The sequence below is a fragment of the Aegilops tauschii genome, chromosome 2, assembly GCF_002575655.3.
Source record: "Aegilops tauschii subsp. strangulata cultivar AL8/78 chromosome 2, Aet v6.0, whole genome shotgun sequence".
Taxonomy (NCBI): domain Eukaryota; kingdom Viridiplantae; phylum Streptophyta; class Magnoliopsida; order Poales; family Poaceae; genus Aegilops; species Aegilops tauschii.
In genome coordinates this window covers 532177768-532188595 of record NC_053036.3, presented here as the reverse complement: position 1 = coordinate 532188595, position 10828 = coordinate 532177768, and the positions used below count along the sequence as shown (strand labels likewise).

General features: G+C 47.6%; 1 protein-coding gene across 1 annotated transcript; it reads right to left on the bottom strand.

Annotated features, from left to right (window-relative positions):
• Window positions 1-2074: 2074 nt before the first annotated feature.
• On the bottom strand, window positions 2075-7014 carry LOC109753294 (uncharacterized). Its single transcript, XM_020312205.4, has 10 exons — window positions 6582-7014; window positions 5963-6420; window positions 5777-5848; window positions 5658-5695; window positions 5512-5553; window positions 5290-5361; window positions 4466-4570; window positions 3694-3774; window positions 3038-3162; window positions 2075-2529 (listed from the first exon to the last, which is right to left on the bottom strand). The coding sequence occupies exons 1-10, from the start codon at window positions 6672-6674 to the stop codon at window positions 2443-2445; spliced, it is 1173 nt and encodes a 390-aa protein (XP_020167794.1). The 5' UTR covers window positions 6675-7014; the 3' UTR covers window positions 2075-2442.
• Window positions 7015-10828: the final 3814 nt, after the last annotated feature.

Genomic DNA, 10828 nt, shown 5'->3' with positions numbered 1-10828 from the left:
TACCAATGGTATGTCCAATACCTATACGAGGTGGATCTATCATGGGAAATCACTCGACAACGGTGAAAGCAGTGGTACTACCAATGAAAATGGTTAAGGATGCACCTTGTCCCAGAGCAGCATCCTTTACTGGCATAGCGTTTTGTTTGGCAGAGAGCTAGTTTCGAAAGGCTTGAGTTAGGTGATGGGTACATGTACCAAATTAAGTTGCTGCATCATAATTGGATCCCAGGCCACCCGGCGGGGTCTTTTTGTACTCTGGCCCCTATTCCCAAGGGATTGACAATAGATTTCCTCCTTAGTGTCGATCGAAAAGTTTCGGACGAGGGGGTGGTCTGAAGTGCTTTTTCCTGGAATGATAGACAAGGTAGTGTAATAGGTTCCAATCAATGTGCATGACGTGGATAATTTTGTTTCCTGGCCTCATGATCGCTTTGGATCCTACTCGGTCGGATCAGCATATAACTTGGCCAAGTCTGAGAAATTTCATGCTGCTCGTAATTCTAATGACCATGGTATGCTGTCAAACTTTGGTGGTAAAGAGAAAAGCTGGCAAGCTCTTTGGAAGGTCAATGCTCCGGGGAAGATGAAGATCGTTCTCTGGAAACTGACCCATGATTGTCTGCCGCGGGCATCCAGTTGCTATGCTGCCATGTTCCGAAGGCTCGGGCATGTTTTTCTATAGCAGACAAGAGCTGGCTGAGCATCTATCCCCGTTTGCCATCTCACGCACGAGGTATGGGGAGTGGTGAAATAGAAATTAGGCCTCCATCTATGTTGAAAAGGTTTTGTTCATACCAAATAGTGGATATTTGTTTAATTCGGCAAGCGACCTCTCTTGAGGCCACGGCTTCGGTGGTAACAATTTGGCACATTTGGGAGGTCTAGAATGATGCAAGAAAAAATGATGTTACGATATATCCCTACAGAGTGGTTGAGAAAGCTTTGGCTTATGTTGACTTCATTGTGCATAACTATGGTAGGACTGTACTTGCTTCAAGGCATGATACCCAGTATCTCCTGTTAAATTGTTTCTATCGCCGATACATGCAGTGACGGTTAACGTGGGTGTTGCACTCTTCAAGGATTCTCGGCTGATGGGAGTTGGTGTGGTAACCAAGAACAGAGATTGCCTGTTGGCTTGCTGCGAGCACATTGACAAGGTTACCACCCCGGAACTAGCAGCAGCATTGACGCTAAATAGTACGGTGGCTCTCACCCGCCAGGAATGCTTTTCAAGGGCCGTTTTCCAGTCGGACTGTTCATCCCTTATCGAGAGAATCAATGCTTCGACGATTGATCCCTTGCCGGTGAGGCTCATCACTGCTGATATTTCAAGGAATTGGCGTCGTTCTTTTCGTCCGTTAGTTTAGTCATGTAAATCGTTTGTCGAATGTCGAGGCACATATTCTAGCTAGATCGTCTGAGTCCTCTCGTGACTATTCTTCATGTAACCCCGAATTGTATCTCGGAGGCACTTACTGTTAATTATCCTTGATAAAAAATGCGATGTTCCTAAAAAAACATACTAACCTTTAACCTTTAGAAGGACTTCTTGAAATAGGGGTTTGGAAAGGTTCCGCCTGTCATCACTCATCACTGTCCAAAACAGTGCCGCCTCACAGGACTATCCACACACCACAACACAAGAATGGATACCCCTGAGTACATTTCTGGTGTTGCCAAATGCGTGAACAAAGCCAACGCAATTATGCTTCATCAACTTACTATCAACTCCCTCTGTTCAAAAATATTTGTTGGAGAAATGAATGCATCTAAATATATTTTAGTTCTACATACATCTATTTTTTTTATAAGTATTTTCGCATGAAGGGAGTATATATTGGTAGAAAAACAGAACAGTCCGCACTTTCACTTTGGTAATTTCAATGAAATTTCAGGAATTTCATTAATTTCGGTACATACTAAAATAATTGTCTTTCGGTCAAAATTTGAGCAATCTCGGTAGTGCATAGAGATTCAAATTATTTTCTGAATTTTCAAAATGGGATCTTAGTCAAATTCAAATGGGAATTTCGGTCCTTTGGCCGAATTGAAAACCGAAATCACCAAATTTCATACTCAAAACTGTACCAAGAATTGCTTTTCCAGATTTAGCTAGATCAATTAGCGTCTTGTAGGCACCCAAAAAAAAATCCCAAGACCATGCAGGTGTTCCATTAAAACACATGACATCTGACTTACTAGCATCGACCATATAGCTCTAATTAACAAGAGCGCCACGACTTCATATAGTACTCGCACCGTAGCATAACATAACATTATGAGTTCTAGGAGACTTGCAAAGTTGCAAGCAAGCAGGTGACATAATCAGGGCGCAAGCACTGAGTAGCAGTAGAGGAGCAGCCGCAGGACCCAAACAACCAAATGCTAGCTGCAACAGCACCGGTTGGTGCGGTAGCCCATCAACCATCTCCGTCTTCACATGGAGCAGACGGGCCTCAGCTTCGGCCTGAAGTTCACCAGTGTGCTGGTGTCGGTGGACACTCTGCCTCCAAACGCCGGCACCTGCACTCGAAACAAGTATACCATCAGCCAACCCTGTAGGTACCTCACAGGATGATCCATATAATGTAACATCAGCAAGAACAAAGGTACTCTCACGTGCATTCCTCATGCTGTAAAATGCAATGCGCTATGATTGAAAACACTACAAATTCATGAAAGTCGGCACTGCTGTAAATCAGTTACAGATCAATCAGAGACACCTGCCAGTCTACTGTCGGAAACAGTAGGTACTTATTCTGAAGTGCTGTAGAAATTGGCACAAGTATCAATCAAAGTCGATGTATGTCTCAATAAGCTAAAAACCACTATTTCTACCATGCAAAAAAACCACTATTTCTACCACACAATACCAAAATGTGGTGCTGCACATTTAACGCTCACCCTACTAAGATCTGTACAAAAGATACAGTCTTCTATTAACAACATCATACACAATTTGTCTATGCAAGCTATTCTACTATGCTATTCATGCACCACAGTACAAGTAAGAACAAAAACCGAGTCTTACCGAACTTGCTTCATCAAATGCCCCATCTGTTCGTTGCTTTTTTGGATAAATATCATCCTCAACAGTTCTCAGTCCATCCATTTGATTCCGATCATGACAACCTGCTTGTATCAGACGCTTTGTGTCTGCCCAAGAATTAACAACTGGATTAAGTATTACCACACATAACATAACTTCACTCAAATTTAACATCTTATGTTCTCTAACAGTCAGTATTTCAAGGACCACGAGTGAAGAAAGAGGTATGGTGCACATTTGAAAGACGAGTAATGAACTTTATTTGCTTCCATGAGTTCCTAGCAAGATCAATACAGTAAAGAAATCAACACTTGCAGAATGTAAGCTTAGCCGCTCATGGATGCAGATGTAGTCCTGAAACTACTGATTGAAGGCACAAAGATATTTGCGTAGGAACTAGTGGTAATAGGACCGCGCAGAGAATCTGGGCCAGCTAACTGAATTAATAAAACTGAAACAGGAACTAATGAGATTATAACAAGGCAGATCACATATTATTATCTTTGATGAACATATGCACTTGATTACAGGATACATGTTCTCTACCAAATAAAGGGAATACCAGGGATCAAACAAAGTTGACAGTTACCACAAGGTGTATTTGTCCTGGTATTAAACAAAGATGTTTAGCTAATTACCTGCATTTGTTGGTGACAATATCCCAGGGTTTTTAGCATGAACTTTCAAGGCACCAGAAATGATCTGGCAGATTGGAGCACCTGCAACGAGTCGACAGTTAGCAATTGCAGCAAGTAACCAAACACTGGTGAATTGCAAGAAAACATCAATCCCAATAAGGAGTGCAGTTATAAACTAGCATCAGGCAAATATAAGAAGGCACTAATGTGAAGCAACCAACAAAATAATAACTGCACAGAGAACCTAAGGGGAAGACTTTAATTTTCACCTAGACCTACTAATAATAACCTCCATAAAAGTGGGGCAACAATGTGTTAGGAACCTAGCTAATGCAGGGCAGCAAGGGAAGAAAGAGATGGAATAGGTACAGAATTGTGAACAGAAGTAGGGTACTCCCTCCATCCCAAAATAAGTGTCTCATACTAAAGTTGAGATACTTATTTTGGGACGGAGGGAGTACAATGCAGTAACTGGGGGAAATATGTTTGGACATAGATCTTCTAAAATAAACCATACAAATAGGGCAGGATGTGTAGGTTATTTGAAATGCAGGACTCCAGATGAAAAGCTGCCCCCACGTACCATACATAGAAAACATGATAACAAGTGGCAAGAGGACAGAAGACAGATCATGACCAGTTATAAACTACTGGTGAGATTGAAACATATCACTGAATGCTATCTATCAACGATGCATATAGCCAATTGACCAATTGTACAGATGGAGGGTTATCAAAACATAAAAGCGGCGAGGGTGTCTGCATAATTTACCAGAAATTCTCACTAATGATGTGGCATGGACTTTAACTTTATCTGTGGATGTGCCAAGCATGGTCTGCGCAGACGGAGCATGAGAAGAATCTGCAGCAAGTTCAACTGCAAAAAAAAAAATGGCAGTATCTCAGTAGATGCATCCAGCATTAATTTAACATGCTCTCAATCATCACCGATATATCCAGGTGTACTTGTTGCTAACTAGAAGTTTAAACATTATTAGCGTTGTGATATTCCTAAGCAAAATTTACTTGATCATATCATCATGCATCTCAAAGATATGCCTGCACAAAATATACATGTAAATACAGGGCAGGGCACATGCATGCTGTCCTATGTTTGGTTTAGAGGGGCAAGGTGAAGTAGGGGCCATTGATTCGAACTGACTTCATCTACAAAACTACTATCTGATTTACCGCAATTTTCATTGCTATAGTTTTTAGTAAAAACCATTAGACTGAACTATCATAAAATCTAAAAAACTTGCGTCTTCATTACTTTTTCTAATATATATAATATACTCATGTTTTCAAGCTTATTAGAATAAAAAGGACAGTGGAAATTTTTGTAGTGAAAAATCTCCTATCTCGTAGCAGGTGTCCAAGACATCTGAACTATTGCAGGTCATCAGCCGATAAAGTTTGAAAGTGGGGCTGAAGTTAAAAGGTAAAATGCAGCTGGAGGAAATAATGTGCTTATATGGCCCAAAAGGACTCAAAACAGATTAAACAGCCTGTTAAGAGCCCAGACAGTGCATTGAGAGAGACAGTGGTAAGCGATCAGAGCTAAAGACTTGTTGATAGAATTATTCTGAAGTTTACCTTCCTTCCCGCTTGGTTGAAGGTCATAGCTTAGTGTGCACCCTCTAGGTAGGCCAGCCTGTAGAGTCTCATCTGAAGATCACACAAGTTCATCAGTGCAAACATAACAGAACATAACAGTAACCAAAAGTGATTGGTTTTCCCAAACAAAATAATTGGAGGAGTGTAAACAGTGTTCTCAGTGGAAATGCAAGACACATGAAGAGGAGAGGCTGGTTTTACCAAGGAAATTGACCAGCAGTCCCAGTTCTTCATCTTTCGACCCTGCCCGTTCATTGGAGGAAGACATGGTTAGTGACTGCCAAACATATATGGAACCTAAGACCTACATTGCTTAATCTTAATGTTTTCTGAAGGGGAGATTATACCGACGCTCGAATCCCTTAACTGTCTGCAATACTGCTGGCTGCAAAAGGCAAGGAATTAATCAATGTGCTGTTAAAAACCAGGACAAGCAGAACAGAGGAGAGGTAACTAATAATAGTACTGTTTCAAAGCTGTAGCTTCTCTTTTTGGCGGCTGGGGGCCTTGTTTCTTCACGCGTCTCTTCCGGAACAAACTGTCAAAGGTTACAGACAGGAGGGCCAAGATGAGATTAAATTGACACTGTCATCTAGGTACTGGGCCGGCTAGGAAGCCAGGATTAACTGAGGCTGAATGATGAACTACATACCCGGTCCCAATGGGGAGTACATCGTGCGGCATCATGCAGCGGGACGGCAACACCATCGGGCGTCTCAGCTCTGGAGTAGCAAGAGCCATCTTGCGGACAACAAACTCTGCATGGCTCCTCACTCTGTCCCAGTCGATGGCAGCCCTGAGCTGGCCGGCGTCCGGGGCGAGTATGGAGTAGTTCATGGAACGGAACCTGCGCTCGGCGTCTGTGGAGTTACTGCGGCCGTTGGCATACTGCTTGTCCAGGTACGGGTCCTTGTTGCCGGCGACGACGTCGGCGAAGCGACCGTGCATGAGGAGGAAGTTGTGGAAGATCCTGGCGCGGAGGCTCCTCCGCTCACTTTTGAGCGGCGGCAGGAAGATGTTGAGGTAAAAGAGGGCGTCGTACCACCGGCCCCGCCTGACCAGCCACCGCATGTGCTCCAGTCGAACAGCGCCGCCGTCTCGCGGGTCAGCCTGCATGCAGAGATCCATCGATATAAACCAAACCAGCATGCGTGCGTGATGTATTCGGATAGAATCCAATTCATTGATCTCAAGAGAGAAGCATAGTCGATGTCAAGAGAGAAGGCAGCATCGATCTCAAGATTAAAAAAAAAGTACTAGTATATTCGTACTCTCTGAAGGCGCCGTGGAAGCCTTGGTCCAGGAGGAAGGAGAGGAGGCGCCGCTCGCGAAGCCGCTTGACGCAGGAATACTGCGCCGTGCATGAGGGCTTGACGGCGTCCTTGCCCTTGCCGGAGACCACGACGGAGGCCTCGCCCTTGCCGGAGACCACGACGGGGGTCTCGCCCACGCAGGCGTCCTCGTCGCCATTGCCGGAGACCACGAGGAAGGAACTCATCACGCCCGGAATTGAACTTTCGATTGGATTTGGATGGTGGAGTGGGGATTGGGGATTTGGGGGCTTTGGGGCACCGGCACCCCCTCGTTATATTGGCAGCGGCAGCGGAAGGACGCGGGGCCCGCTTTCTCTCGTCTCTCTCGCTTCTCTCTTCCCTCTTCTCCCCCCGCCTCTCTCCTCTCGCTTCTCTCTTCCCTCTTCCCACCCCTCTCGTCGTAGAGTCTAGCTGGGCCCGGGCCTGTAAGTCCAAACAGTCCTTTTTCTTATTTACGTTATTATTATTTTTAGTTATTTTACCTGTCAATCCCTATCTTTTTTTAAGGAAGTCACAACTATATTACTCCCTCCGTCTCCATGGAGCATAAATTCGGCTGAAAAGTCAACTGTTTTCAAGTTTTACCAAATATATAGTAGAAACTATCAACAACAATAATATTGGATAAATATTATAAAAATCTATATATATGGACAGCGATATTTGGCAACAGTGTGGCCGAGGGAGGCCGAGCGCCCTCCCGCCCACGACGCCGACGCGGTACCACGCGCGACAACTTGGGCCCAACATAAAAGGCTCGGGCCACTCAACCACCCCACGACGCACAACTACCCCCCCCCCCCCTACCTCCCACGCAAGTAGATTCTCGTCCCCTGCCCAACTGCTCAGGTCGACACCAAACCCTACCGTAACCCCATATCTGGAGGATGTAGAACAATAGCAGTGGCCTCTTCACTCTTATACCCTACAGACGCAAGACAGGGAAATTACCAGGGATCCGGCGCAGGACTCACCAGGCAACATCACCCACCCCTGGTAAGAAACAATTCATAATTATACTTTGGAATTTCTGCTTCTTGCACAAATATACCACCGAGTCTGTGCGAAAATTACCAGACCGTAGACACTGTTGTTACCGGCTATATGGATGAAACAACTACCCACCTGGTGACCCACAAGTATAGGGGTCAATCATAGTCCTTTCGATAAGTAAAAGTGTCGAACCCAACGAGGAGCAGAAGGAAATTACAAGTGGTTTTCAGCAAGGTATTTTCTACAAGCACTGAAATAAGCGGTAACAGGTAGTTTGATAGCAAGATAATTTATAACAGACAAGTAACGGTAACGGTAAATAAAGTGCAGCAGGGTAGCTCAATCCTTTTGTGGCAAAGGACAGGCCAAAACGGTCTCTTACAATAAGCAAAGCGTTCTTGAGGATACACCGGAATTTCATCTAGTCACTTTCATCATGTTGGTTTGATTTGTGTTCGCTAAATTGATAATTTGATATGTGAGTAGACCGGTGCTTGGGTGTTGTTCTTACTTGAACAATCCTCCCGCTTATGATTAACCCCCTTGCAAGCATCTGCAACTACGAGAAAAGTATTAAAATAAAATCTAACAATAGCATTAAATATTTGGATCCAAATTGGTCCCTTACGAAGTAGCGCATAAACTAGGGTTTAAGTTTCTGTCACTCTAGCAACCCATCATCTAATAACTACTCCACAATGCATTCCCTTAGGCCGAAATATAGCGAAGTGCCATGTAGTCGACGTTCACATGACACCACTAAGGGAATCATAACATACATATCATCAAAATATCGAACACATGTCAAGTTCACATGATTACTTGCAACAAGATTTCTCCCGTGACCTCAAGAATGTCGGTGCAACAAACCCTGGGTCTGTTGCCCAGACTGTGCACATGCACGGGAACAGGATTAAGGCACCAACCCAAGTCGGAGTACAAGGAACCAAGAGCATCGAAGGACCAACATGCAGATCAAGAGGACCAAAGTCAAGCCAGAGAAGCAAGATGTCACCAGGAGAAAAACCTCCCTTGCCGGGCAGGCGAGCTCGACAAGGACAGGGCCACCCCCGGAAGAAGACGTCCAAAACGTCCCGACAGGGCCTGCCGGGACTCACAAAGGCTGAACCACCTCACCCAACCACTCCGCCATGGCCCACGACGTCAATCAGTGCGGTGTCAAGCCGCAAAGTGACTTGGTGGCAGCCATTCGCCACATGGCAGCTTTTCTCTACGGAAGATGCCCAAGAACGACACCCGTCCTGCGACGTGTCAAGCAAGAAGGTGTGAAGCTGGCAAAATAGTCCGGCAAGGCTTGCCGGGCGACCAATGACATGACGTTAAGCGGTGCATTTAATGCACCCTGTCAGCCTGCAGAGTTAGGTATGATAGCACTACTTGTTATCTTATCAGTGCATAATGACTACTTTGCCATTGTGGTAACCCCTTAATCTATAAAAAGGAGGCCCATGGCAACCGTAGAAAGGGTAAGAAGGTTGGACAACACACACACACCCATACGCGCGGAGCCACTGCCGCCCCTGCCGGGCAAGTGTACTACGTCCCACCACCATTCTTCCACCATCAATCCACCAAAGCAGGAGTGGGGTTTTACGCCTCGCGGCGGTTCGAACCTGGGTAAAATTGCCTGCGTGATCTCTGTCGTGCTGCCCCACATTCGTCTGCTCTTTGTGCAACGCGCGCCCCCCTGCCGAACCAGCAAGGGGCCCTTGGTCCCATAGGTGGCCGTGGTTTCCCATGACATCTTTGGCGCGCCAGGTAGGGGGATCGCTTGCGCGAACCTGAAAGCGTGAGCAACGCGTCATATTCATCACCATCTTCACCTTAGACGGCGCCATCAACCATGGCGCCCAAGAAGAAATCCGGTGCTTCGGCTCATCCATCCACCTCGAAGGCTCCGCCGCCCGCGGCCTCTGATGCTGCGGGGGAAGCGGAGACACGCGAGGACGTGGACGCAGCTGGGGACGTGGTCGGAGCAGGCGGCACCGTCACCACTTCCCCCGCGTCCGACACAGGAGCAGGAGACGTCGGAGGAGAACAACATCAGCAACGCCCCGACGGCCATGCTCCACAAGGTACGGGTGAAGAGGTTACTCCATCCACACTCCTTCCTCCCGCCGACGGGCACAGCCGCGGCAATGGCGCTCGGTCAGGGGTGAATCGCCGCCCTTCGGCCGCCCCACCACAGGAGCGACCGCAGCGCACGCCTCCCCCGGGACGGTTCGACCAAGTTGCTACACCCGACGGAGCCGCTGGCCCTCGGGCGCCTTCGCCGCACCACCCTGCCATCCAAGTGGCCGCCCCGCAACAGCGGGGGTGCGGTGCTGCCGCCGCTGGCACCGTTAGGAGCCGAGCGATAGTGCGATCTACTTCATCATCACCCATGCCAAGTACAGCCACAGAGGCCATGGCGCGGGCTCAGCTACTGCTGAGGTTTCCGCCAGCGGCCGAGCAGATGGACGAATGGCGTGCCACCATCCAAAGTCTGCTCGGTTTCGTCGAGGCTGGGGGCTCGCAGCGAGCTGGCCCACCACGGCCTCCCCAAGTGACGACAACAGCTCGTGCTGCTGGCCATACAGAAGGGGCCACCCCCACGGTGCAGTCCCCGCCACGGCAGCCAGTGCGAGCACAGCAGAATCAAGAACCTGACGACGTCTCGATGGCCTCTTCTGACTCTCGAGCACGTCCAGGCCGACAACGAGCCCTGGAGGATAGGCGGAGCGGAGACACGCGCGTCGTTGTTGAGCAACGCCATGACGACCACCGCCAGACCGATGGGTGCGACGGCCCCGACGTCGACGAGCCTACGCTCGGTATTGGCGGGTGCCTACCTTTCGAGGTTGGGTGCCCAGCCTTTACTCGAGAGCTGCGGCAAGTCCGTTGGCCGTCCGTTCGCACGTTCAAGCCAGAGATACCTGAGAAGTACGACGGGAGGCTGAACCCGGCAGAGTTTCTGAGCATCTACACCATCGCTGTTCAGGCTGCCCGGGGAAGAGATGAGAAGGTGTTTGCCAACTACTTCCCTTTGGCTCTCAAGTCCAATGTGAGGTCTTCACTGATGCACCTACCGGAGAACTCCATTTCATCGTGGACTGACCTGTGCCATGAATTCATTGGCGCCTTCACCGGCGGCCATCAAGAGCCAGGCCGACCCAGCAACTTGCAGCTTCTCCAACAGAAGGAAGGAGAAA